The sequence below is a fragment of the Oncorhynchus gorbuscha genome, linkage group LG19 (assembly GCF_021184085.1).
Source record: "Oncorhynchus gorbuscha isolate QuinsamMale2020 ecotype Even-year linkage group LG19, OgorEven_v1.0, whole genome shotgun sequence".
Taxonomy (NCBI): domain Eukaryota; kingdom Metazoa; phylum Chordata; class Actinopteri; order Salmoniformes; family Salmonidae; genus Oncorhynchus; species Oncorhynchus gorbuscha.
Genome location: NC_060191.1, coordinates 39,289,451 through 39,317,007, shown reverse-complemented (window position 1 = coordinate 39,317,007; position 27,557 = coordinate 39,289,451). Strand labels below are relative to the sequence as shown.

The following is a 27,557-nucleotide window of genomic DNA, read 5'->3' as shown; positions in this document are numbered from 1 at the left end:
TGTCCTCTCCCTCCCTCTCCCGAGGTAAAGTTGTCTCTGTCTCTCCCTCCCTCCCTCCAGTCCCTGTCCCTCCCTCCCTCTCCAGTAGTAGAGTTGTCTCTGTCTCTCCCTCCCTCCCTCTCCCGTAGTAAAGTTGTCTCTGTCTCTCCCTCCCTCCCTCTCCAGTAGTAGAGTTGTCTCTGTCTCTCCCTCCCTCCCTCTCCAGTAGTAGAGTTGTCTCTGTCTCTCCCTCACTCCCTCTCCCGTAGTAGAGTTGTCTCTGTCTCTCCCTCCCTCCCTCTCCCGTAGTAGAGTTGTCTCTGTCTCTCCCTCCCTCCCTCTCCCGAGGTAAAGTTGTCTCTGTCTCTCCCTCCCTCCCTCTCCCGAGGTAAAGTTGTCTCTGTCTCTCCCTCCCTCCCTCTCCCGTAGTAGAGTTGTCTCTGTCTCTCCCTCCCTCCCTCTCCCGAGGTAAAGTTGTCTCTGTCTCTCCCTCCCTCCCTCTCCCGAGGTAAAGTTGTCTCTGTCTCTCCCTCCCTCCCTCTCCAGTAGTAGATTTGTCTCTGTCTCTCCCTCCCTCCCTCTCCAGTAGTAGATTTGTCTCTGTCTCTCCCTCCCTCCCTCTCCCGAGGTAAAGTTGTCTCTGTCTCTCCCTCACTCCCTCTCCAGTAGTAGAGTTGTCTCTGTCTCTCCCTCCCTCCCTCTCCCATAGTAGATTTGTCTCTGTCTCTCCCTCCCTCCCTCTCCCGAGGTAAAGTTGTCTCTGTCTCTCCCTCCCTCCCTCTCCAGTCCCTCTCCAGTAGTAGAGTTGTCTCTGTCTCTCCCTCCCTCCCTCTCCCGTAGTAAAGTTGTCTCTGTCTCTCCCTCCCTCCCTCTCCAGTAGTAGAGTTGTCTCTGTCCCTCCCTCCCTCCCCTCTCCAGTAGTAGAGTTGTCCTGTCCCTCCCTCCCTCCCAGTAGTAGAGTTGTCTCTGTCTCTCCCTCCCTCCCTCCCTCTCCCTCCCTCCCTCCCAGTAGTAGAGTTGTCTCTGTCCCTCCCTCCTCCCTCTCCCGTAGTAAAGTTGTCTCTGTCTCTCCCTCCCTCCCTCCCCCTCCCTCCAGTAGTAAAGTTGTCTCTGTCCCTCCCTCCCTCCCTCTCCCGTCCTGTCCCCCCTCCCTCCCTCTCCCGTAGTAGAGTTGTCTCTGTCTCTCCCTCCCTCTCCCGTAGTAGAGTTGTCTCTGTCTCTCCCTCCCTCCCTCTCCAGTAGTAGAGTTATCTCTGTCTCTCCCTCCCTCTCCCGTAAGTAAAGTTGTCTCTGTCTCTCCCTCCCTCCCTCCCCGTAGTAGAGTTGTCTCTGTCTCTCCCTCCCTCCCTCTCCCGTAGTAGAGTTGTCTCTGTCTCTCCCTCCCTCCCTCTCCCGTAGTAGAGTTGTCTCTGTCTCTCCCTCCCTCCCTCTCCCGTAGTAGAGTTGTCTCTGTCTCTCCCTCCCTCCCTCTCCCATAGTAGAGTTGTCTCCCTCCCTCTCCAGTAAAGTTGTCTCTGTCTCTCCCTCACTCCCTCTCCCGAGTAAAGTTGTCTCTGTCTCTCCCTCCCTCCCTCCCAGTCCCTCTCCCTCTCCCGAAGTAAAGTTGTCTCTGTCTCTCCCTCCCTCCCTCTCCCGTAGTAGAGTTGTCTCTGTCTCTCCCTCCCTCCCTCTCCCGTAGTAGAGTTGTCTCTGTCTCTCCCTCCCTCCCTCTCCAGTAGTAGAGTTGTCTCTGTCTCTCCCTCCCTCTCCCGAAGTAAAGTTGTCTCTGTCTCTCCCTCCCTCCCTCTCCCGTAGTAGAGTTGTCTCTGTCTCTCCCTCCCTCCCTCTCCAGTAGTAGAGTTGTCTCTGTCTCTCCCTCCCTCCCTCTCCCGTAGTAGAGTTGTCTCTGTCTCTCCCTCCCTCCCTCTCCCGTAGTAGAGTTGTCTCTGTCTCTCCCTCCCTCCCTCCCAGTAGTAGAGTTGTCTCTGTCTCTCCCTCCCTCTCCCGTAGTAAAGTTGTCTCTGTCTCTCCCTCCCTCCCTCCCTCCCCCTCTCCCAGTAAGTAGAGTTGTCTCTGTCTCTCCCTCCCTCCCTCTCCCGTAGTAAAGTTGTCTCTGTCTCTCCCTCCCTCCCTCCCTCTCCAGTAAGTAGAGTTGTCTCTGTCTCTCCCTCCCTCCCTCCCGTAGTAAAGTTGTATCAGTGTCTCTCACCCCTTAAAGTCGTTCAGCTCTATGTTGTCTCCCAGAACACTGAGGAACTCCCGGAAGGCTGGCGTTTCCTCGTTGTTCCCAAACAACTCCTCCTCTGACGTCTGGGATGGAGCGAGGAGAGGAGAGGAGAGGAGAGGAGAGGAGAGGAGAGGAGAGGAGAGGAGAGGAGAGGAGAGGAGAGGAGAGGAGAGGAGAGGAGAGAGGAGAGAGGGATGACGGGAGAATATTAAAAGGGAGAGATGTTAATGCAGGTTACAGGGAAACAATAAATAGCATGGGATTGATAAGGAATAAACTGAAACCCCATTTGGCTATAAAAACCTGCATATCACACTCACCTGACCAAACTTCTGGTAGATGACACCAAACTTAAAGGTGTTGTTCACTTCGTGTTCGTCATAACCTACTATTAACTGAGAGCCCTGAAACAGAAACAACAACATTATAAGGATGTGTATATACATACAGTTGAAGTCGGAAGTTTACATACACTTAGGTTGGAGTCATAAAAAGTGTTTTTCAACCACTCCACAAATTTCTTGTCAACAAACTTAGTTTAGTCGGTTAGGACATTTACCTTGTGCATGACACAAGTCATTTTTACAACAATTGTTTACAGACAGATTATTTCACTTAGAGTTCACTGTATCACAATTCCAGTGGGTCAGAACTTTACATACACTAAGTTGACTGTGCCTTGAAACAGCTTGGAAAATTCCAGAAAATTATGTCATGGCTTTAGAAGCTTCTGATAGGCTAATTGACATCATTTGAGTCAATTGGAGGTGAACCTGTGGATTTATTTCAAGGCCTACCTTCAAACTCAGTGCCTCTGTGCATGTGGCTTGAAGACTGAAGAAGCCAGTGAGAGAAATCAAATCAAATCATCAAATCAAATCAAATTTTATTTGTCACATACACATGGTTAGCAGATGTTAATGCGAGTGTTGCGAAATGCTTGTGCTTCTAGTTCCGACAATGCAGTGATAACCAACAAGTAATCTAACTAACAATTCCAAAACTACTGTCTTATACACAGTGTAAGGGGATAAGGAACATGTACATAAGGATATATGAATGAGTGATGGTACAGAGCAGCATACAGTAGATGGTATCGAGTACAGTATATACATATGAGATGAGTGTGTAGACAAAGTAAACAAAGTGGCATAGTTAAAGTGGCTAGTGATACATGTGTTACATAAGGATGCAGTCGATGATGTAGAGTACAGTATATACATATGCATATGAGATGAATAATGTAGGGTAAGTAACATTATATAAGGTAGCATTGTTTAAAGTGGCTAGTGATATATTTACATCATTTCCCATCAATTCCCATTATTAAAATGGCTGGAGTTGGGTCAGTGTCAATGACAGTGTGTTGGCAGCAGCCACTCAGTGTTAGTGGTGGCTGTTTAACAGTCTGATGGCCTTGAGATAGAAGCTGTTTTCAGTCTCTCGGTCCCAGCTTTGATGCACCTGTACTGACCTCGCCTTCTGGATGATAGCGGGGTGAACAGGCAGTGGTTCGGGTGGTTGATGTCCTTGATGATCTTTATGGCCTTCCTGTAACAACGGGTGGTGTAGGTGTCCTGGAGGGCAGGTAGTTTGCCCCCGGTGATGCGTTGTGCAGTCCTCACTACCCTCTGGAGAGCCTTACGGTTGAGGGCGGAGCAGTTGCCGTACCAGGCGGTGATACAGCCCGCCAGGATGCTCTCGATTGTGCATCTGTAGAAGTTTGTGAGTGCTTTTGGTGACAAGCCGAATTTCTTCAGCCTCCTGAGGTTGAATAGGCGCTGCTGCGCTTCACGACGCTGTCAGTGTGAGTGGACCAATTCAGTTTGTCTGTGATGTGTATGCCGAGGAACTTAAAACTAGCTACCCTCTCCACTACTGTTCCATCGATGTGGATAGGGGGTGTTCCCTCTGCTGTTTCCTGAAGTCCACAATCATCTCCTTAGTTTTGTTGACGTTGAGTGTGAGGTTATTTTCCTGACACCACACTCTGAGGGCCCTCACCTCCTCCCTGTAGGCCGTCTTCGTTGTTGGTAATCAAGCCTACCACTGTTGTGTCGTCCGCAAACTTGATGATTGAGTTGGAGGCGTGCGTGGCCAAGTCGTGGGTGAACAGGGAGTACAGGAGAGGGCTCAGAACGCACCCTTGTGGGGCCCCCGTGTTGAGGATCAGCGGGGAGGAGATGTTGTTGCCTACCCTCACCACCTGGGGCGGCCCGTCAGGAAGTCCAGTACCCAGTTGCACAGGGCGGGGTCGAGACCCAGGGTCTCGAGCTTGATGACGAGCTTGGAGGGTACTATGGTGTTGAATGCCGAGCTGTAGTCGATGAACAGCATTCTCACATAGGTATTCCTCTTGTCCAGGTGGGTTAGGGCAGTGTGCAGTGTGGTTGAGATTGCATCGTCTGTGGACCTATTTGGGCGGTAAGCAAATTGGAGTGGGTCTAGGGTGTCAGGTAGGGTGGAGGTGATATGGTCCTTGACTAGTCTCTCAAAGCACTTCATGATGATGGAAGTGAGTGCTACGGGGCGGTAGTCGTTTAGCTCAGTTACCTTAGCTTTCTTGGGAACAGGAACAATGGTGGCCCTCTTGAAGCATGTGGGAACAGCAGACTGGTATAGGGATTGATTGAATATGTCCGTAAACACACCGGCCAGCTGGTCTGCGCATGCTCTGAGGGCGCGGCTGGGGATGCCGTCTGGGCCTGCAGCCTTGCGAGGGTTAACACGTTTAAATGTCTTGCTCACCTCGGCTGCAGTGAAGGAGAGACCGCATGTTTCCGTTGCAGGCCGTGTCAGTGGCACTGTATTGTCCTCAAAGCGGGCAAAAAAGTTATTTAGTCTGCCTGGGAGCAAGACATCCTGGTCCGTGACTGGGCTGGATTTCATCTTGTAGTCCATGATTGACTGTAGACCCTGCCACATGCCTCTTATGTCTGAGCCATTGAATTGAGATTCCACTTTGTCTCTGTACTGACGCTTAGCTTGTTTAATAGCCTTACTGAGGGAATAGCTGCACTGTTTGTATTCAGTCATGTTGCCAGACACCTTGCCCTGATTAAAAGCAGTGGTTCGCGCTTTCAGTTTCATGCGAATGCTGCCATCAATCCACGGTTTCTGGTTAGGGAATGTTTTTATCGTTGCTATGGGAACGACATCTTCGACGCACTTTCTAATGAACTCGCACACCGAATCAGCGTATTCGTCAATATTCCCATCTGACGCAATACGCGCAATACGAAACATGTCCCAGAATCTACAGTCTTAACTTTTGTCTTTCTTTAAAAAAAAATGTTGTTCATTAGAGAGAGCCAAGATCTCAGAAAGAAATTGTAGACCTCTACAAGTCTGGTTCATCCTTGGGAGCAATTTCCAAACGCCTGAAGGTACCACGTTTATTTTTACAAACAATAGTATGCAAGTATAAACACCATGGGACCACGCAGCCATCATACCGCTCAGGAAGGAGATGCGTTCTGTCTCCTAGAGATGAACGTACTTTGGTGCAAAAAATGCTAAGTCAATCCCAAAACAACCGCAAAGGACCTTGTGAAGATGCTGGAGGAAACAGGTTCAAAAGTATCTATATCCACAGTAAAACGAGTCCTACATCGACATAACCTGAAAGGCCGCTCAGCAAGGAAGAAGCCACTGCTCCAAAACCGCCTTATAAAAAGCAAGTCTATGGTTTGCAACTGCACATGGGGACAGAGATTGTACTTTTTGGAGAAATGTCCTCTGGTCTGATGAAACAAAAATATAACTGTTTGGCCATAATGACCATCGTTATGTTTGGACGAAAAAGGGGGAGGCTTGCAAGCCAAAGAACCCCATCCCAACCGTGAAGCACGGGGGTGGCAGCATCATGTTGTGGGGGTGCTTTGCTGCAGGAGGGACTGGTGCACTTCACAAAATAAATGGCGTCATGAGGAAGAAAAATTATGTGGATATATTGAAGCAACATCTCAAGACATAAATCAGGAAGTTAAAGCTTGGTCGCAAATGGGTCTTCCAAATGGACAACAACACCAAGCATACTTCCAAAGTTGTGGCAAAATGGCTTAAGTACAACAAAGTCAAGGTATTGGAGTGGCCATCAAAAAGCCCTGAACTCAATCCTATACAAAATTTGTGGGCAGAACTGAAAGTGTGTGCGAGCAAGGAGGCCTACAAACCTGACTCAGTTATACTAGCTCTGTCAGGAGGAATGGGCCAAAATTCACCCAACTTATTGTGGGAAGCTTGTGGAAGGCTACCCAACACGTTTGACCCAAGTTAAACAATTTAAAGGCAATGCTGCCAAATACTAATTGAGTGTATGTAAACTTCTGACCCACTGGGAATGTGATGAAATAAATAAAAGCTGAAATTGTCATTATCTCTACTATTATATCTCACATTCTTAAAATAAAGTGGTGATCCAAACTGATCCTAAGACAGGGTAATTTTACTATGATTAAATGTCAGGAATTGTGAAAAACTGAGTTTAAATGTATTTGTCTAAGGTGTATGTAAACTTCCGACTTCAACTGTATAATATCCAGTTATGTGATAAAGTCCCTCCATAACTCGGGCAGACATTTACACTAGATATACAAAAGTATGTGGACACCCATTCAAATGACTGGATTTGGCTATTTCAGCCACACCTATTACTCACAGGGCTATAAAATTGAGCACACTGCCATGCAATCTCCATAGACAAACATTGACAATAGCATGGCCTTACTGGGGAGCTCAGTGACTTTCAAAGTGGCATGGTCTTACGATTCAACAAGTCATCTTGTCAGATTTCTGCCCTGCTAGAGCTGCCCCGGTCAACTGTAAATGCTGTTATTGTGAAGTAGAAACGTCCAGGAGCAGAACGGCTCAGCCGCGAAGTGGTAGGCCACACAAGCTCACAGAACGGGATCGCCAAGTGCTGAAGCACGTAGGACATAAAATGTTTTTCTTGGTTTGGACAAGGCCCCTTAGTTCCAGTGAAGGGAAATATTAACTCTACAGCGTACAATGACATTCTATACAATTCCGTGCTTCCAACTTTGTGGCAACAGTTTGGGGAAGGCCCTTTCCTGTTTCAGCATGACAATTCCCCTGTGAACAAAGCGAGGTCCAATGGTTTATCAAGATCCATGTGGAAGAACTTGACTGGCCTGCACAGAGCTCTGATCTCAACCTAATCGAATGCCTTTGGGATGAATTGAAACGCTGACTGCGAGCCAGGCCTAATCGTACAACATCATTGCCCGACCTGATTAATGCTCTTTTGGCTGAATGGAAGCATGTCCCTGCAGCAATGTTCTAACATCTAGGGGAAAGCTTTCCCGGGAAGAGAGGACATTGTGAAAGCAGCAAAGGGGGGAACCAACTCCATTATATTGCCCATGATTTTGGAAAGAGATGTTCGATGAGCAGATGTCCACATACTTTTGGTCAGGTAGTATATGTCTCTCACGTCTGGGGAGGTCAGGGTTGCATTCAATAGGCACCAAACGGAAAGAAACGGACTAAAACAGGAATGGACTACTTGGACTTGTCCAATAAGTCTGCAAAATGTTTTCCGTCGCATGCCCTAATGAATACGACCCAGGACCACAGTGGGTTGATTGTGGCCATTTTGAAAGGCAGTCAGCTGCGACCAGTGTGGAATGGGCAGTCTGAGCAGACTGTCCTAATAACAGATGAGTTCTACTGGACCCGGAGCAAGAGGCACAACAAGCAGCTCCATCATCCAAATGACCTCTGATGTGACGAACAGGTCCTGGATCAGATCTGTCTTTAGCACTGCCTACACCACATCAGTTAGAGAGAACAGGGTGGTCAGGCTGTATAGTGGACCAGGTGGAAGTTGGATCGTGTTCATTAGGCAGCAAACGGAAGAAAAGGGACTGAAAAAGGGAGAGACTAACTAGGCTTGTCCAATAAGATACACTTGGGTTCCATTGCAAAACGGTTTGAGAATGCTGCATGCCCCATAGAAATAGAATGGCTAGAAAATGATGTATATTTCTAGAGCATGACCTCATGAATGTCCCTGGTTCTATGGCTACTGTGGTAGAGGTGGAAGCATCCTGGCTGAAAGGAAACAGTGGAGCAGACTCACTCTGGGGTACAGGACTGGGTTGAACTTCAGGCCAGTCACGTCATCACAGAAGAGCTGAAACCACAGGCAGACAGACAGATACGGATCCATTTGAAACCACAGGCAGACAGACAGATACGGATCCATTTGAAACCACAGGCAGACAGACAGATACGGATCCATTTGAAACCACAGGCAGACAGACAGATACGGATCCATTTGAAACCAAAGTGAAGGAAATAAATCCATTTTTAGGTTAAAGGGGCAATCTGGTATTGGTACATCCCTTATTGGACTGTTAAATGAATTATAATATATGTATAAATGAATCATGAGCTTATTTCAACTGTCTTACCGCCTCAGAAGCCCAAAGTTTTTTACTTCATTGTTTGTAAACAATGTCACTGTATACTTTCAACACATGGTTAAAACTATCATGTTGATCTCATGGTCAGTCTATGTATTTGAAAGTGGTTACATTTCTTCAGCCCCAGCCTGTCAGCATTGTAGATATTTGAAATCCAGATCGCCACTTTACATGGAGCACATGTTGCATTGAGTGAACATGTGGTACTTGGTGGTGCTTCGGTCAGTCCTCCTTACCTTGGCTATCTGGGATACACTGGGAAGCTGGTTGAGGCCTGCCAGAGAGATCCTGTCATGGTGTGTCTTTGTCCTCGACCTGGGTGATGATTGTGGAAAACAAGTGTCAATAACTGCATCTTAAAGATGGTAGGCTGTGTGCACATCGCACACACATACTTTCTATATCTACAGTGAAAGTTCTGGCTACCGGTTACATGGTAAGTGTGTAAAGGGTGTCAATCCACATTCACTAGGTAGGGGTAGTGTGACTATAACATGGCTCCAGACCCAACATAGGCCCACTAGACACTGTCTGCTGTGGCTGTATTTATGGGTCCAGGAAAGGGCAGATCATAGTTAGGTCAGATCCTGCATCCATACTGGAACTCCTGGCCCGACTGTATGTCATTATATGACTGTAGTTACCTGAGAATGAAGGAGGAACTCCTGGCCCTACTGTATGTCATTATATGACTGTAGTTACCTGGGAATGAAGGAGGAACTCCTGGCCCTAGTGTAGTTACCTGGGAATGAAGGAGGAACTCCTGGCCCTAGTGTAGTTACCTGAGCAAGATGCGGAGGAACTCCTGGCCCTCTGCTTCCTCGTGCTTCAGTGACATAATGAGGTTCCCCAGACTGCTGCCTGTGCAGTAGTAGTTCATATGCTCCTGAAGACGAGAGAGAGGAAGAGAAAGAGCGAAGGAGAGAGAGAGGCAGAGAGATAGACAGAAAGAAGGGGAGAAAGTGATGGAGGAAGGGAGGGAGGGTCAGACAGACAATGAATCACTACATAGTATGATGAGACAGTTTAAAGAAGTTAAACACCTTCTAATACGGTTTTACAGTCAATATTTCACAGATCTCCGTATAATTGGAGTCAATTATACGTTCATTTTCCAAATGACTGATTCCTAACTCTTAGTCATTACCCCAGAGCCTCAAGTCTGAAATAGGAAAAATCACTGGATGGAGAAGGACTAACAGAGGGAAACACCCTTACAGAGAACACACACACGCACGCACCTACACACATACACACACAGACACACACACGCACGCACCTACACACATACACACACAGACACACACACGCACGCACCTACACACATACACACACAGACACACACACGCACGCACCTACACACATACACACACAGACACACACACGCACGTGCACACATAAACACACAGACACACACACGCACGTGCACACATAAACACACACACACACGCACGTGCACACATAAACACACAGACACACACACACGCACGTGCACACATAAACACACACAGACACACACACGCACGTGCACACATAAACACACACAGACACACACACACGTGCACACATAAACACAGACACACACACGCAAGTCCACACATAAACACACAGACACACACACGCACGTCCACACATAAACACACAGACACACACACGCACGTCCACACATAAACACACAGACACACACACGCACGTCCACACATAAACACACAGACACACACACGCACGTCCACACATAAACACACAGACACACACACGCACGTACACACATAAACACACAGACACACACACGCACGTACACACATAAACACACACAGACACACACATGCAGGCGCTTACACACACCCCCCCCCTCCACTCACACATACCCATTACTCCTGCTAGCCAAATAGGCCTTGACTCACCCTGCCCAGGAAGTGTTTGCGGTAGGCCCTGGCCGAGCTGTTACACTCCAGCCTGAAGCCGAACCCAACCCCAGGGCTCATGCCCCCTCCGTCATCCTCCTCACAGAAGCTGCTCTCCGAGGAGGTGGGGGTGCCCGCAGGCGCCTCGGCATCCTCAATCCAGTAACCCCCAAACTGGGGCAGGATCACCTGCGGGTATGGGCTACCCTTCTCCAGAATCTGAGCCACAGAAACAAGGGACAAGGGGTTTGTGTACCAAAATTACACCATCCGCAAGAATAGGGCCATAGAAGCAAAGAAGAGCTTGGGATTTCGATCATAAATGTGTCTATAAATGTCCTTTGAGCCTCGTTTTACATTGACCACCAGTGTTTGCATTACTGCACGTGTGTGCGTGGGTGTGCGTATGCGTACGTGGGTTTTGTGGTATTCATGGTTGTGTGTGCATAGTGTTTTGATCCAGCTGATATGAGAGCGCTGACTCACGTCCTCTATCCGCGGGTATGGGATGTAGTCATCCTGTCAGACAGAGAGAGGGGAGACACACACAGATCAGTAACCTCACAGGCTGGAATAACTAGAGCCCTGTTGAAATACTTTAGAGAATGCCTCTTTTCTTCCTCACTTCCTGAAGGAAATCCCCGATCTGAAAAGGCTGGGTAGGTGAAAGCTATGTGGCACAGAACCATTGCTTACACCTACTGTATCAATTTGTGTGAGATCAGTGATTGCTTCAAGAAAGGGAGGAAGGCAGGGTGTGTTTGCAAAATATTCAAACTAGGCCTTGAACTACATTACAACTGGGGCAGTCAGTCACCATAGAAAGCTTGTACACAGAAACACAGGGTGAACATATATACATACGGTGACTTATTCAACACAATGAAACAGCACAGACATCAAACAGGCAAACACTGATGGAGGAGTTCTGACACTCTCAGGGATACGAGATAGTCTCAGGATTGACTCTGTGAGCCCCTGGGTTCATCATGACGTCACTGTGGCTGGTGTATGATGTCTAAACATGCCGTGATGTGATGGTCACAGGGACGGACTGGGACCAGAAATAGGCCCGGCAATTTCTAACACAGCGGACCATTTGTTTCTCTTGAGGCCACCCACACCAGCCCATTTTTTAAACATTTGAGACACCTATTATTAGTATTATAATTGTGCACAACAACAAAAAATATGTCAGATGGACTAAAAATGGACCAGCCCATCTGGTACTTGACAGAATTGCACTATTGCTAGTCCATCCTTGGATGTTTCCAATCAATCTCCATGTCTTTGTTTTACACTGTATATCGTCCCAGGAGACTGAGGGGAATAGCATTCATTACGAACAGCTGTTTGTTATTTTAAGTTAGCCTGGTTGAGGGGACCTGGTTGAGGGGACCTGGTTGAGAGGACCTGGTTGAGAGGACCTGGTTGAGGGGATCTGGTTGAGGGTACCTGGTTGAGGGGATCTGGTTGAGGGGACCTGGTTGAGAGGACCTGGTTGAGGGGACCTGGTTGAGGGGACCTGGTTGAGGGGACCTGGTTGAGGGGACCTGGTTGAGAGGACCTGGTTGAGAGGACCTGGTTGAGGGACCTGGTTGAGGGACCTGGTTGAGGGGACCTGGTTGAGGGGACCTGGTTGACCTGGTTGAGGGGACCTGGTTGAGAGGACCTGGTTGAGGGACCTGGTTGAGGGGACCTGGTTGAGAGGACCTGGTTGAGGGGACCTGGTTGAGGGGACCTGGGACCTGGTTGAGAGGACCTGGTTGAGGGGACCTGGTTGAGGGGACCTGGGACCTGGTTGAGAGGACCTGGTTGAGAGGACCTGGTTGAGAGGACCTGGTTGAGGGGACCTGGTTGAGGGGACCTGGTTGAGAGGACCTGGTTGAGGGGACCTGGTTGAGGGGACCTGGTTGAGAGGACCTGGTTGAGAGGACCTGGTTGAGGGGACCTGGTTGAGGGGACCTGGTTGAGAGGACCTGGTTGAGGGGACCTGGTTGAGAGGACCTGGTTGAGGGACCTGGTTGACCTGGGGGACCTGGTTGAGGGGACCTGGTTGACCTGGTTGAGAGGACCTGGTTGGTTGAGGGACCTGGTTGACCTGGTTGAGGGACCTGGTTGAGGGGACCTGGTTGAGGGGACCTGGGACCTTGTTGAGAGGACCTGGTTGAGGGGACCTGGTTGAGGGGAACGTGCGAGAGTGTTACAAGAGCGTGGTCGAGAGTGGTGAAACTACTCCAGGGGCTGACAGGGTTAACACGGAGGATGACCACCACCACAATCAAACAAAGAAGGGATGGAAAATACTAATAAAGGAATACATGAATAAATAAATGAAAGAATGGACACAGAGGCGATGTCAATGCACCACTACAGAGAAGCATGCCCAGTGGTGAGGTCCACAGATACTTGAGTGTGTGTGTGTTTGTTTCTCAGACCTTGCTTCTCTGCGAGTGGGGCTTCGTCTCCTCAGATTTAGGGACCTGGTTAGGGTCACGCATGTGGACGGAGGGTCACAAGGGTACAAAAACGATCATTCCTGACTTACGCAACTCCCAAATAACTTATTGTACTAACATATTGTACACTGTTAGAAAAAAGGGTTTCAAAAACGGTTCTTCGGCTGTCCCCATAGGAGAACCTTTTAGGTTCCTGGTGTAACCCTTTTAGGGTTCCATGTAGAACCTTCTGTGGAAAGGATTCATCATGGAACCCAAAAGGGTTATACCTGGAACCAAAAAGATTTTACCTGGAACCAAAAAGGGTTATTCAAAAGGTTCTCCTAAGGGGTGGGAAACATTCTAGGTTCTTTCCAAGAGTGTACGGAACATTCTTTGGGTAAACATCTGATAGGTGGAACCCAGGTAAACTATTTGCTTGGGTATGAGAAGTGTTTGCAAATGTGCAGAGGATACATGACTGAAGTTGACACGTCCTGAATTACACAATTACCAATCTGCTGGAGAGAACTGTGGAGAAAGACGTCTTGCATGTGGGAAGAGGCTCTGAAGCCCGAATCCTTACCACACACACACAGCTTCTCTCAAGTCTTTTACCAGACTTAATCATATCTCAATCAACCTTATCCCGATGTGGGAAGTCATTCTCCAGACTTAAACCACATCACGATCCCTACTTTCCATTATTGATTTCAGTGGTCAACGCAGAGACTGGTCTAGCTATCCATCCATGCACTCTCTGCATGCGTTTGAATGGTCCCCATCCTCCAGTGATGCTTGTCTCCGGTTCAACACAGTGACTCTGACATAACCTGGTCCCAGAACTGTTTGTGCGTTATTGACAATGACCATAGGAGTTGGCAATACAGCACCATCAGATCAGGGACCAGTGTAGCTCAGACATGACAGACAGTGAAGGGGATGGGTGAACAGCTGTAGCTCAGTGGGTGACTACTTGTCAACACCGCTGGGTTAGATCAAAGCTAGGGGTCAGTCTTAATGCATCCATCTTTGATCCCTCTGAGACGGGCTCTGCGATCAACCATTCCAGATAGAGGCTTTTCAACTGCTCCACCATCGATTGCTCTAGTCTAGTTAGTAGTGCGGGTCGATGTGGCTCTGTGCTCTGTAAGGGACTGTTGGGACAGAGAGGGGTCTGGTAAGGACCGGCTCAGAGGTGGCAGCAGGCCAGTGTGGCCTCTGTCCTCACTCCTCCTCGCGCACTTGTCATCAGGCGCTATCAATCTCCTGTCCTCCTTCGCTCACTCCCCCTCTTTCAAAAGCTCTCCCACTGTCCCCAAATGGGCATTGCAGAGCTGCCACCGCCACCACCCTCTTCCTGCCTCCATCCCGCCTAAAACCCCATTCCCACAGAAGATCCCAGAACCCCACAGACACAGAACAGGACAGAGAAGTCAATGGCTTTTTAGAGGGAGCTCGTTAACTTGGTCCGGTTCGGCTCATTACTCAATCAGGACCAGAGATTGGACCTGGTCGTCCCGGTTCCTCAAAATAAGGGTGTCCGCGCTTCCAAACCAAACTTCCGTGGCTTAATAATTTAACTAAATGATTTGTTTTCTTTTTTTCTTTAACCCCCTTTTTCTCCCCAATTTCATGGTATCCAATTGTTAGTAGCTTCTATCTTGTCTCATCGCTACAACTCCCGTACGGGCTCGGGAGAGAGACGAAGGTCGAAAGTAATGCGTCCTCCGATACACAACCCAACCAAGCTGCACTGCTTCTTAACACAGCGAGCATCCAACCCGGAAGCCAGCAGCACCAATGTGTCGGAGGAAACACTGTGCACCTGGCGACCTTGGTTAGCGTGCACTGCGCACGGCCCGCCACAGGAGTCGCTGGTGCGCGATGAGACAAGGATATCCCTACCGGCCAAAACCTCCCTAACCCGGACGACGCTAGGCCAATTGTGGGTCGCATTACAAAATGTAATGCTAAATTGTAATAATTTCGCCTCCGTGGCCAATTTATTGCCTTACCTCCCTACTCTTCTACATTTGCACACACTGTACATAGATATTTCTATTGGGTTATTGACTGTACGTTTGTTTATCCCATGTGTAACTCCGTGTTGTTGTTTTGTCGCACAGCTTTGCTTTATCTTGCCCAGGTCGCAGTTGTAAATGAGAACTTGTTCTCAACTAGCCTACCGGGTTAAATAAAGGTGAAATAAATAAATAACGGGACCCTTCTGCTCGTTGGAGAGGACCCTTGAATAAAATCTCAGGAAGTGATGAACGTGTCGCGCTTTCATCACCACGTCCCCATGCCAGCGGCAGTGGGAACTTAGAGAGAAGAGAAGGAAGGAGGGAGAGAAGGAAGAAGAGAGGAGAAAGAAGAGAGGAGAAAGAGGAGTCTCACCTGCATCCTTTCCAGCATGTCGAAGAACTCGGCAGACTGAAACCAACAGACAAACAGAGGTGATTATTTTACTACAACGGCATACAATTATAGTGAATGCGGTGATAACGTATCAAATTGTCCTGGACCAATCTGATCACTATAAATGGAGTGAATTCTATTTCCGAAATAAGAACAACATTCATTCATGGTGGATATTTTCACTTCGGGTTAAATTTGCTATAGGTTGAGGTGTGGCGTTGTGATGTCCACGGTGTGAGATGGTTTAGGTGCGACCAATGAGTTTCTGGGTATTTTATATGGAAATGGAGGGAGATCTGGTCACTGAGGCTGCGTTCCAGGCTGACTACATTGAGATGTACAGTACAAGAGCTAACCACATCATGTGATATAGCAATCTGATGGCTGACTGGGCAGTCTGCAACGCAGCCTTGAACATGGCCTGAAACCTCTCAAACCCAGCAGCTACAATTGTCACACCATGATCATCTCTCGCTGGCAGCATTTCCACCCTGGTTCCCAATAAAAGCTCAATGAGCTGAGGCAGAGCAGATAAGGAAGGACAGTCCTACACCCTCTCACACCCATATGTGCAGAATGTTATCCAAACAAAGATAACCAAGCCCACTCCACTTCCTCAAAACAGTCACTCCAGGAAAAGAATGTTGTGCTCGTATGAAACTAAACTAAAGTTCTGGGTCAAAATATGACTGACAGGACAATGGGAGAACAAGTACAGACGACTAAATATTGGTAGTACATGTAGGACATTGTCATTATTGTAAAAAATCATCAAACAATTCAATTAACTCGTGTCAATTGGGGAACCACTCTCAGCTGAATGAGAGTGGGGATCAGGAGGGAGGCTTGTCATTAACACATGATCCCATTATGAGTAGCTGTCCAAGATTTCTACACAAATGTGATGACCTACTATTAATTACAATATACTTCCTTCCAAACATGTTTTTTAAAGTAGGCCCTATGTTAATAAGAGATTAACAGGGCTTGCAGGGACTCCTGAGTGGCGCAGTGGTCTAAGGCACTGCATCTCAGTGCAAGAGGCATGACTACAGTCCCTGGTTCGAATCCAGGCTGTATCACATCTGGCCGTGTTTGGGAGTCCCATAGGGCGGCGCACAATTGGCCTAGCGTCGTCCGGGTTTGCCCGGGGTGGGCCGTCATTGCAAATAAGAATTTGTTCTTAACTGACTTGCCTAGTTAAATGAAGGTTAAATAAAAAATGAGAAGCTTTTCTGTGTGACCCTGCTTTCCCTATTCCCAAACAACACAATGGTGTGGGAAAATACCAGTCATTATAAATGTGATAAATAAGTAAAGGATGAGTCAACAACATTTTTTGGATAAGAGAGAACAGAATAAGAGCTTTAAAAATGTCATTGATTTTCACTTTAATAGGTGATGGACGAAAAACTCTACAAAGAAACAAAAAGGCCTTGGCAGTTTTTGACCTGACAAAGATCCAACTTGCATTAAAACATTGTTTTATACAGTGTTGTCCCAGCCTTTTTGTGTCTTCATAATGAATGACAGTCAATCAACAAACACATAGTTCTCTATGTGACAGTCAATAGTCATACTCGGGAAATATGCTAAAGACACAAAGAATGAGGACTACAGACTGCAGAAAAGGATGTGGACTACAGGAAAAGGAGGACCGAGCACGCCTCCATTCTCATCGACGCTATAAAAGTTATACAGCTGCACCATCGAGAGCATCGTTGCATCACCGCCTGGTATGGCAACTGCTCGGCCTCTGACCGCAAGGCGCCACAGAGGGTAGTGCGTACGGCCCAGTACATCACTGGGACCTAGCTTCCTGGCATCCAGGACTTCTATACCAGGCGGCCCTAAAAATTGTCAAGGACTCCAGCCACCCTAGTCATAGACTGTTCTCTCTGCTACAAGGGGTACCGGAGCACCATGTCTAGGTCATAAAGGCTTCTTAACAGTTTCTACCCCCAAACCATTAGACTCCTGACCAGTTAATCAAATGGCTACCCGGACTGTTTACTTTGTCCCCACCCCATCCACCATTTTTACGCTGCTGCTCCTCTGTTTATTCTGCATAGTCACTATACCTCTACCTACATGTACATATTACCTCAATTGCCTTGACTCTGTACCGGTACCGCCTGTATACAGCCTCGCTACTGTTATTGTATTGTTGCTCCTTAATTATTTGTTTTATATATATACATATATATATATATATATATATATATTTTTTTTTTTTTTGTCTTCTTAAAACTGCATTGTTGGTTAAGGGCTTGTAGGTAAGCATTTCACTGTTCGGCACACACAATTTGATTTGATGAGGAACACAATCAATGACATTGTTTGAATCACAGGTTTCAGGTTTCAAGGTTGGCAAGTAGAGCACGCAGACTAAGGCAGTCAAGGCACGACCGAACCAGAAATACACCAGGCAGCGGTAAAATGCATCTTTTCACACAGTGAGCCTAATGGCATTTAAATGTACTTTTCATGGCATTTTATGCAGACACTAATGACAAAGCTAAACACAAATGCTTTGAAAGGTGTGAGCTTCAGGGAGTCACTCTGACATTAGTGCTGGCCTATCTACTGATACTGATAAGGTACTGATAACCCCTTATCAACGCAGCCATTAAGCCCACGGCAGTACAGCGACATGTTATATCATAGTCGAACACCACCAGCAATACCACTAAACACACCAAGACGTAGAAGACCCATGTCTTACCTTGAGATATACAACCTGTCACTCTGTAAACCAGGAAAAGGATCCATTTCAAAACATCTCTTTACTTTCCCGGGATCCACCTGAGCTCAGGTGAACACGCTAATCCCACAGCTGTGAGTGCAGCGCGAGTTATCGTTTAGTTATTCATTAACCTGCCACAGTGTCCCAAACCCACGTAGCTAGTCCCACAGTCAACACAGAGAGGCAGGCTCACGCAGCCCTACAGATGGGCACTGTAACCTTGGTGATTCATCGTCGTCCCCCCTGTCTGAGGTGAGAGAACTGCTGAGGGCCACTGGGGGCTGTGGTGGGCCTCCTAGGGGCCAGACGGAGGTCTATCAATCGGACGCCAATCAGAGAGGAACCGTGACGCGAGCGGAGCGCGGACAGGCTGAGAACCAAGGTGTAAAAGATCGGTCTGTCTTCCCCTGCCTCCAAGGCTGGCTCACCACAGTCTCTCTTCTCTCTCTACCTCTCTCTCTCTCTCTCTCTCTCTCTCTCTCTCTCTCTCTCTCTCTCTCTCTCTCTCTCTCTCTCTCTCTCTCATCTCTCTTTCGCCCCCTATCTCTTTCTCTCTCTCGCTCTCTCCTTCTCTTTTCTCTCTCTCTCTCTCTCTCTCTCTCTCTCTCTCTCTCTCTCTCTCTCTCTCTCTCTCTCTCTCTCTCTCTCTCTCCTCTCTCTCTCTCTCTCTCTCGCTCTCACCTCTCTCTTTCTCTCTTATCTCTCGGGGCAACCTGCTGCACCCCCGCTGTCCACACCAAGATTAGAGGGAAGGACTGGCCCTGGGAGGATTCAAACACCACGGTCTCTGGGCACACAGCCCATAACCCATATTCACTCACAGCACTAGTGCTGCTTTTCGAGTGTAACATCAGCATTCCACTAGTGTGTAATACCCACCCTGATGTAATGCTAGGGAAATTGTGTTTCCATAGCTTGGGCTGACAGTGAGGCCTTGTGAAGAGCAGAATCAACCACCTCTGCATAATCAAAACACGTGCTTAATGAAGAAGATGTTAAAGTTCCCAAGTTAGCCTTTGTTATGTAAATGCGGCCGAAAAGTATCAGTGTCCTGGTTTTGGCCCCAAGTGAGGAGCAGGTCCACAGGGGCCATGGCGCAGTGAGACACGGAAACAGAAATGTCTGAGCCTTTTGGGTAAAACACTGGCGTAAATTCATTGACGTACCATTGAATACACTTAAATCTAAAAACCTTTGGTCTTACTATCTGCAGATGTTATCACAGGTGCAGCAAAATGTTTGTGTTTCTATCTCCAACAGTGCAGTGTGTCCCTGGTCTCTTACCGTCAACAGCATAAACACTTCTTCTCATTGCAAACCTTCTTTCATTCACACTGTTTCTGCCTGTGCAGATGTTTCTCTCAAGCAAATGTACCAGTTGTCAGGTATTTACAAATGAAGCAGTCTCACGATATTGGAATGCGCTGTCAGTCCTCCTGTAGCACAACACGGCAATACACATTCTGGCTCCTCAGTCGGACGGACGAGAAAAATATGGACGAGAAAAACGGCAAAAACGGTTTCCTCGCTCTCTCTTCCTCTTCTTTCATGACCTGGTCTTCACCTCCTTCATTTCCTTTATATCTGCCTCAAACAATCCTTTCTTCAACAACAACTAAAACCTCCCTCTTCCTTCACTTTGTCCTTGGAGAATTAGTGTTCTCTGCTACGTTCAGCTTATTTCATTCAAAGCCCCCAAACAGGAGTGGCATGTCCTGTTGTTCACTGACGAAGTGGAACAGGTCCTGCCTGTGTGTCTACCCACATTTACTTTCATCCTCATTCACTCTTCTAATTTGAACCTCTGCCTCCGGTTCACGACAAGGAACTACGGAACCGTTTTCAATAAACTATTTACACACTTTAGTTTTGTCTTAGAATGAGTAAGGCTTGAGACTTGGGAGTGGTTCCTTATCAAAATGATTCATTATATAGCAGCATGCGCGTGTGAGCACACACACACACACACACACACACACACACACACACACACACACACACACACACACACACACACACACACACACACACGCGCGCGAAGGACTCTATCAGAGAGGTGTCAGCCTGGCAGGATTGTAGGTAGGTCTGGAACAACAGCAAACATGCTATGCCACACCAGCTACAACCAGTGAGTAGCACAACCCAAGCGGGCTGAATTTGGTGCAGGTGATGTCATTACAACCAGATGAGGTCACTGAATTGGCAAGCATAGAAATGGAGCACATAGAATAGATCCACTGCTTATCAAATTGGCTTTCAATGTTTCTCTTGTTGCTCATGAAGGAAAACTACACTTCAGTCTTGGGGGTGTGGTTCGATGTGGCAGTTACTGATGTTTGTCCCCCATGAGACACCATAGGAACAAAGACCATATTACTTCCTCAACATAGATTCTTTCAGACTATGTAAGATGTTCAATTTCCGCACAACGTGCTGTCTTGTGTGAACAGAGTCAGATCCGCTGCTCTGATGGGCAGGTCTGTCTCTGTCCTTTATGAGAGTTCTGCAATGGGATAGAATAGAGCGCAATCACCACAGATGTGTGTCTCGTGTCAATGGACAAGTGACCATTGTCAAAATCAAGACCCAACCCTCAAATAAGTCATGACAACTCACTTGCAAAACTCCGGTTCGGACGAGACTGATTTTCTGAACAAAATGATCCCATTTACACTTTGTAGTCAATTTTGGCCCTGATTAAATGTTCCATCCCAATAATAATAATAATATTGCCATTTAGCAATTTTGCGCTTACAGTCATGTGTTAATTCTATGGGTGGTCCCGGGGATTGAACCCACTTCCCTGGCGTTACAAGCGCCATGCTCTACCAACTGAGCTACAGGACCACCAGGGAAGTTGTTTCTTTCCTTTTAGTTGCTCTTTAAATACTCAGTCAATACCATCACCCCGTGTGTAAATGACTGGTCAATTGATTGATTATGAATCATCCCAAATCAAATCCTATTTTATTTGTTACGTACAGTACACAGTTTACAGCAGGTTTAAAATGTGCAGCTAAATGCTAGTATGCGAGCTCCCTCAATAGAGCAGTACAATAACAAGTAATAGAAGAGGTAGTATGCATAGTGACAGCCTCACACTATACGATGTTGCAGTAGGCCGTCATTGTAAATAAGAATTTGTTCTTAACTGAGTAGCCTAATTTAATAACAAATATTTAAAGATAGAACAACCAAAAAGATCATTGTTGAGCTCCCCATCTCTGTGCCACACGGATTCCCCCTCCCCTGCTTCACTCTTTCTTTATTTATCTCTTTCTATGTCTCCGTATGCTACATTTTCTTCACTCTCTCTGTTTCCTCTTCTCTCCCACTTCCTTGTTTATCTCTCGCCCTCCTCCTTGCAGACTAGAAAAGGGGGGCCAGTCTGTTTCGAGGTGATACTACACACAGAGCATCCTTCACATTAAACCATCCATTTCTCTTTTATCGTTTATTCAAATCAACCTTTAAGAGCAGTCTATTTCTCATTTTGGGGAAGAATACATCTCAAATGACTTATTACAATCAGAGAGCACGCAGATTCTTTCGCTTTTTCACTTCAGATACTTGTTGTCAGACAGTATACTCTCTCTCCCTATATACAGTGGGTCAGAAATGTATTTAGTCAGCCACCAATTGTGCAAGTTCTCCCACTTAAAAAGATGAGAGAGGACTGTAATTTTCATCATAGCTACACTTCAACTATGACAGATAATATGAGGAGAAAAAAAATCCAGAAAATCACATTGTAGGATTGTTTATGAATTTATTTGCAAATTATGGTGGAAAATAAGTATTTGGTCAATAACAAAAGTTTATCTCAATACTTTGTTATATACCCTTTGTTGGCAATGACAGAGGTCAAACGTTTTCTGTAAGTCTTCACAAGGTTTTCACACACTTGCTGGTATTTTGGCCCATTCCTCCATGCAGATCTCCTCTAGAGCAGTGATGTTTTGGGGCTGTTGCTGGGCAACACGGACTTTCAACTCCCTCCAAAGATTTTCTATGGGGTTGAGATCTGGAGACTGGCTAGCAACAGTGTGTGAAAACCATGTGAAGACTTACAGAAAACGTTTGACCTCTGTCATGTTTTTGGTTTGTCATTATGGGGTATTGTGTGTTGATTGATGAGGGGGAAAAAACGATTTAATCCATTTTAGAACAAGGGTTGTTATGTAACAAAATGTGGAAAAAGGGAAGGGGTCTGAATACTTTCTGAATGCACTGTATATTTGTTTGTTTTATTTATTTATTTAACCTTTCTTTAACCAGTTAGGCCAGTTGAGAACAAGTTCTCATTTACAACTGTGACTTGGCCAAGCAGTGCGACACAAACAACACAGAGTTACACATGGGATAAACAAACACACAGTCAATAGCACAACAGAAAGATCTATATACAGTGTGTGCAAATGTAGTAAGATTAGGGAGGTAAGGCAATAAATAGGACATAGTGGCGAAATAATGACAATTTAGCATTAACCCTGGAGTGATAGATATGCAAAAGATGAATGTGCAAGTAGAGATACTGGGGTGCAAAAGAGCAAAAAATAAAAAAATAAACAATATGGGGATGAGGTAGTTGGGTGGGCTATGTACAGATGGGCTATGTACAGATGGGCTGTGTACAGGTGCAATGATTGGTAAGCTGCTCTGACAGCTGATGCTTACAGTTAGTGAGGGAGATATAAGACTCTAGCTTAGGTGATTTTTGCTATTCATTCCAGTCATTGGCAGCAGAGAACTAGAAGGAAAGGCAGCCAAAGAGGAGTTGGTTTGGGGATGACCAGTGAAATATACCCTGCTGGAGCACGTGCTATGGGTGGGTGCTGCTATTGTGACCTGTGAGCTGAGATAAGGTGGTGCTTTACCTATCAAAGACTTATAAATGACCTGGAGCCAGTGGGTCTGGCGGAGAATAGGTAGGGAGGGCCAGCCGACTAGAGCATGCAGGTCACAGTGGTGGGTGGTATATGGGGCTTTGGTGACAAAACGGTAGACTACATCCAATTTGCTGAAGAGAGTGTTGGAGGCTATTTTGTAAATGACATCGCCGAAGTCAAGGTTCGGTAGGATAGTCAGTTTTACGAGGGTATGTTAGGCAGCATGAGTGAAGGATGCTTTGTTGCGAAATAGGAAGCCGACTCTAGAAGTAATTTTGGATTGGAGATGCTTAATGTGAGTCTGGAAGGAGAGTTTACAGTCTAACCAGATATATATACTGTATAGAAATAAACCCTTACATTAAAATAGTCCACAGAAAGACAAGTGTTGGATCGCCTCCCTACCACTGAGGAAGTACAGCTCCCGCTCAGCCCAGTCAAAACTGTTCGCTGCTCTGGCCCCCCAATGGTGGAACAAACTCCCTCACGACGCCAGGACAGCGGAGTCAATCACCACCTTCCGGAGACACCTGAAACCCCACATCTTTATGGAATACCTAGGATAGGATAAGTAATCCCTCTCACCCCCCCCTTTAAGATTTAGATGCACTATTGTAAAGTGACTGTTCCACTCAATGTCATAAGGTGAATGCACCAATTTGTAAGTCGCTCTGGATAAGAGCGTCTGCTAAATGACTTAAATGTAAATGTATATGTCTTATTGAACCTGGCAGCTCTCTCTGCCTCACTCTACACTTCAGAATGACCTCTAAAGAGTTACCCTCTATGAACAGTTGAACGAAGCCCATCCAGGCCACACAGAGCTGACTCGCTATGTGTCATACACACTATTCCTTTTATAGTGCACTACTTTTGGCAAGGCTCTGGTCAAAAGTAGTGGACTATATGGGGAATAGGATGCCATTTTGGGACACAGAGGAGTCTGCTCCCAGGCCCAGTCAGTGTGACGTTCTGTCTGCCACTGACTAAGCTGCCTTATCCCTGTGATGATTGCAACACTAATAGAATACATGTAAATGCTACCGTGGTTCCTCTCAGAGGTGTTCTGATTGGCCAGGTACAGGCAGGTTCAGTGCACTGACACCATTTTCAGTTTTTCACACTGTTGGACAAAGCCAAACAATATCATGCTCACTTGTGTATTTACTTTCCACATTGTCCTATCCAGCACGGTTCAAGCAACTATGGTGGATGGGTGACCAGGCCAAGCTTGGCTTGGTAGTGTGAAAATAGTACGATGAGTGAGACGGGCACAAGGTGCTACGTGTCCTACCTTCATGGTGGGCGGGCGGTGCGGGGGGGCGAGGGGGGGCAATCTCCCAAGGGCACGTTGGAGATGGTCAGCAGTTCCTGCTTCCTGGAACACATCAAACACAACAAAGAACATTATAATAAGGCATCATGTCACATACAGAGGATGCAGAGGCACAATGAAGTACACAGGATCGATGCTGCATCACATCTCACCCTATTTCACTGAGATTCTAGGGTGGGAGGTAGATGGGAGAAATGTCATTCCCCTAGACTGCAGCAGCTGGTGGTGCCAGGCCTATTTATAGTCCATGTATATAACTTTGGCTCAGACTTACTACTCCAGTCATGTGGTGAGGAAAACCCCCAAACCCTACTCATACTCCTAGAAGGAGAGAAAGGCTGTCTGGCTCTTAGACTAAAGACTAGATCTCCAACATATCCAGCCAACTGAAGTAGTGGGTGTCCAGTGAGGTTGTGGGGCTCTCTCTCTCTCTCTCTCTCTCTCTCTCTCTCTCTCTCTCTCTCTCTCTCTCTCTCTCTCTCTCTCTCTCTCTCTCTCTCTCTCTCTCTCTCTCTCTCTCTCTCTCTCGTGACAAATAAGGTTTGATTTTATTTATCTTTAAACAGTTGGAGTATAACAGACTGCAATAAACTCTCTCTCTCTCTCTCTCTCTCTCTCTCTCTCTCTCTCGCTCTCTCTCTCTCTCTCCCCATCTCTCTCTCTCCCCCATCTCTCTCTCTCTCCTTCTCTCTCTCTCTCTCCCATCTCTCTCTCTCTCTTTCTCTCTCTCCCCATCTCTCTCTCTCTCTCTTTGGGAGAAGAGGTCTGTGGAGAGTGTATGTAGTAGCCGAGAGGCCCGATAATGACTCACAATCAGATGCTCAGTGACCAGCTGAGGTGGTTGTTGAGAGGCCCCCAGGGGAGTCCGGGGGCTGAGAATGATCACACATTAAGAGGTGTTCATTTATCAAGAGGAGACAGAGTGGGGATTCAGAGGTTGATGTGAGAGACGAGACACACAGGTTTGTAATTAGTAACATTCTCTTGATAGAGTTATGAAGACAGTTATCAAACACTGGATTTCATTCCCCTCTCGTGTGTCAAGTCAGTGTGGTCCAAGCATTAATGTGGACTGGAGAGACCACACTCATTTAGTTTATTGCAGTTGGTTATACTCCAACTGTTTATACTTATATTTCCCTCACTAACTTTAAACATCAACTATCTGAGCAGCTAACCGATCGCTGCAGCTGTACATAGCCCATCTGTTAATAGCCCACCCAATCTACCTCATCCTGGCACTGCTTTGCTTTATCTTGTCCAGGTCGCAGCTTACCTGGTTAAATAAAGGTGATATTTTTTTTAAATAGAAACATTTGAGTTAAGAAAATATTTGCTAAATAAAATATCAATTACAGGGCTATAAATACAGGGGGTACCGGTACCGAGTCAATGTGCAGGGGTACAGGTTGGTCGAGGTAATTGAGGTAATATGTACATGTAGGTAGAGTTAGTGACTATGTATAGATAATAAACAGAGAGTCGCAGGAGCAGTAATAAAAAGGGGGAATTTTGGTCAATGCAAATAGTCCGGGTAGCCATTTGATTAGCTGCTCTCGGATCTTATGGCTCGGGGGTAGAATCTGTTAAGGAGCCTTTTGGGCCGAGACTTGGCGCTCCGGTACCGCTTGCCGTGCTGTAGCAAGTCCATGACTAGGGTGGCTGGTGTCTTTGGCATTTTCCTGGGCCTTCCTCTGATACCGCCTGGTATAAAGGTCCTGGATGACAGGAAGCTTGGCCCCAGTAATGCACTGGGCCGTACGCACTACCCTCTGTAGAGCCTTGCGGTCGAATGCCGAGCAGTTGCCATACCAGGAGGGGGTGCAACCAGTCTCTGACCTCTTCCCTCTAGGGAGTCTCATCATGCTCTCGATGATGCAGCTGTATAACTTTTTGAGGATCTGAGGACCCATGATAAATATTTTTGGTGTCTTGGTGTGTTTCAACCATGATAGTTTGTTGGTGATGTGGACACCAAGGAACTTGAAGCTCTCAACCTGCTCCACTACAGACCAGTCAATGAGAATGGGGGCGTGCTCGGCCCTTCTTTTCCTGTAGTCCACGATCATTTCCTTAGTCTTGATCACATTGAGGGAGAGGTTGTTGTCCTGGCACCACACTGCCAGGTCTCTGACCTCTTCCCTCTAGGCTGTCTCATCATGGTCGGTGATCAGGCCTACCACTGTTGTGTCGTCTGCAAACTTAATGATGGTGTTGGAGTTGTGCTTGGCCACACAGTCATGGGTGAACAGGTAGTACCATAGGGGACTAAGAACACACCCCTGAGTGGCCCTGTTGAGGATCAGCGTGGCAGATGTGTTGTTGCCTACCCTTACCACCTGAGGGTGGCCCATCAGGAAGTCCAAGATCCAGTTGCAGAGGGAGGTGTTTGGTCCCTGGATCTTTAGCTTAGTGATGAGCTTTGAGGGCACTATGGTGTTGAACTCTGAGCTGTAGTCAATGAACAGCATTCTCGTGTAGGTGTTCCTTTTGTCCAGGTGGGAAAGGGCAATGTGTATAGCAATAGAGATTCCATCATCTGTGGATCTGTTGGGGCGGTGTTTTGAATTGGAGTGGGTCTAGGGTTCTTGGATGATGGTGTTGATGTGAGCCATGACCAGCCGTTCAAAGCACTTCATGGCTACAGACGTGAGTGCTACTTGTCGGTAGTCATTTAGGCAGGTTGTCTTGGTGTTCTTGGGCACAGGGACTATGGTGGTCTGCTTGAAACATGTAGGTATTACAGACTCGTTCAGGGACAGGTTGAAAATGTCAGTGAAGACACTTACCAGTTGGTCAGCGCATGCTCAGAGTACACGTCCTTGTAATCTATATGGCCCTGCGGCTTTGTGAATGTTGACCTGTATAAAGGTCTTACTCACATCGTTTACGGAGAGCGCGATCACACAGTCGTCCGGAACAGCTGGTGCTCTCATGCATGCTTCAGCGTTTCTTCCCCTGAAGGTGCACATAGAAGTAATTTAGCTCGTCTGGTAGGTTCGTGTCACTGGGCAACTCGCATCTAGGCTTCCCTTTGTAGTTCGTAATAGTTTGCAAGCCCTGCCACATCTGACGAGCGTCTGAGCCGGAGTAGTATTATTCAATCTTAATCTTGTATTAACGCTTTGCCTGTTTGATGGTTCGTCGGAGGGCATAGCGGGATTTCTTATAAGCGTCCGGGTTAGAGTC

At 47.0% G+C, this 27,557-nt stretch overlaps 1 protein-coding gene across 15 annotated transcripts in view; it reads right to left on the bottom strand.

Annotated features, from left to right (window-relative positions):
- Positions 1 to 27,557, bottom strand: part of LOC124004756 (rap1 GTPase-activating protein 2-like) — a 128,821-nt gene that overhangs the window by 20,145 nt on the left and 81,119 nt on the right. For 4 of the 15 annotated variants that reach the window (XM_046313514.1, XM_046313511.1, XM_046313512.1 and 1 more), the window contains 10 exons: positions 24,327 to 24,410; positions 15,377 to 15,412; positions 12,977 to 13,021; positions 10,953 to 11,057; positions 10,539 to 10,757; positions 9,417 to 9,520; positions 8,871 to 8,949; positions 8,289 to 8,342; positions 2,506 to 2,589; positions 2,168 to 2,268 (listed from right to left, as the gene is read on the bottom strand). In XM_046313514.1, coding sequence (XP_046169470.1) covers positions 2,168 to 2,268; positions 2,506 to 2,589; positions 8,289 to 8,342; positions 8,871 to 8,949; positions 9,417 to 9,520; positions 10,539 to 10,757; positions 10,953 to 11,057; positions 12,977 to 13,021; positions 15,377 to 15,412; positions 24,327 to 24,332 — 833 coding nt within the window. In that variant the 5' untranslated portion in view covers positions 24,333 to 24,410. Of the gene's footprint in view, positions 1 to 2,167; positions 2,269 to 2,505; positions 2,590 to 8,288; positions 8,343 to 8,870; positions 8,950 to 9,416; positions 9,521 to 10,538; positions 10,758 to 10,952; positions 11,058 to 12,976; positions 13,022 to 15,376; positions 15,413 to 18,122; positions 18,635 to 19,427; positions 20,030 to 22,991; positions 23,015 to 24,326; positions 24,411 to 27,557 lie in introns of those variants that run through there. The other 11 variants (XM_046313517.1, XM_046313518.1, XM_046313525.1 and 8 more) reach the window with 10 other exon arrangements.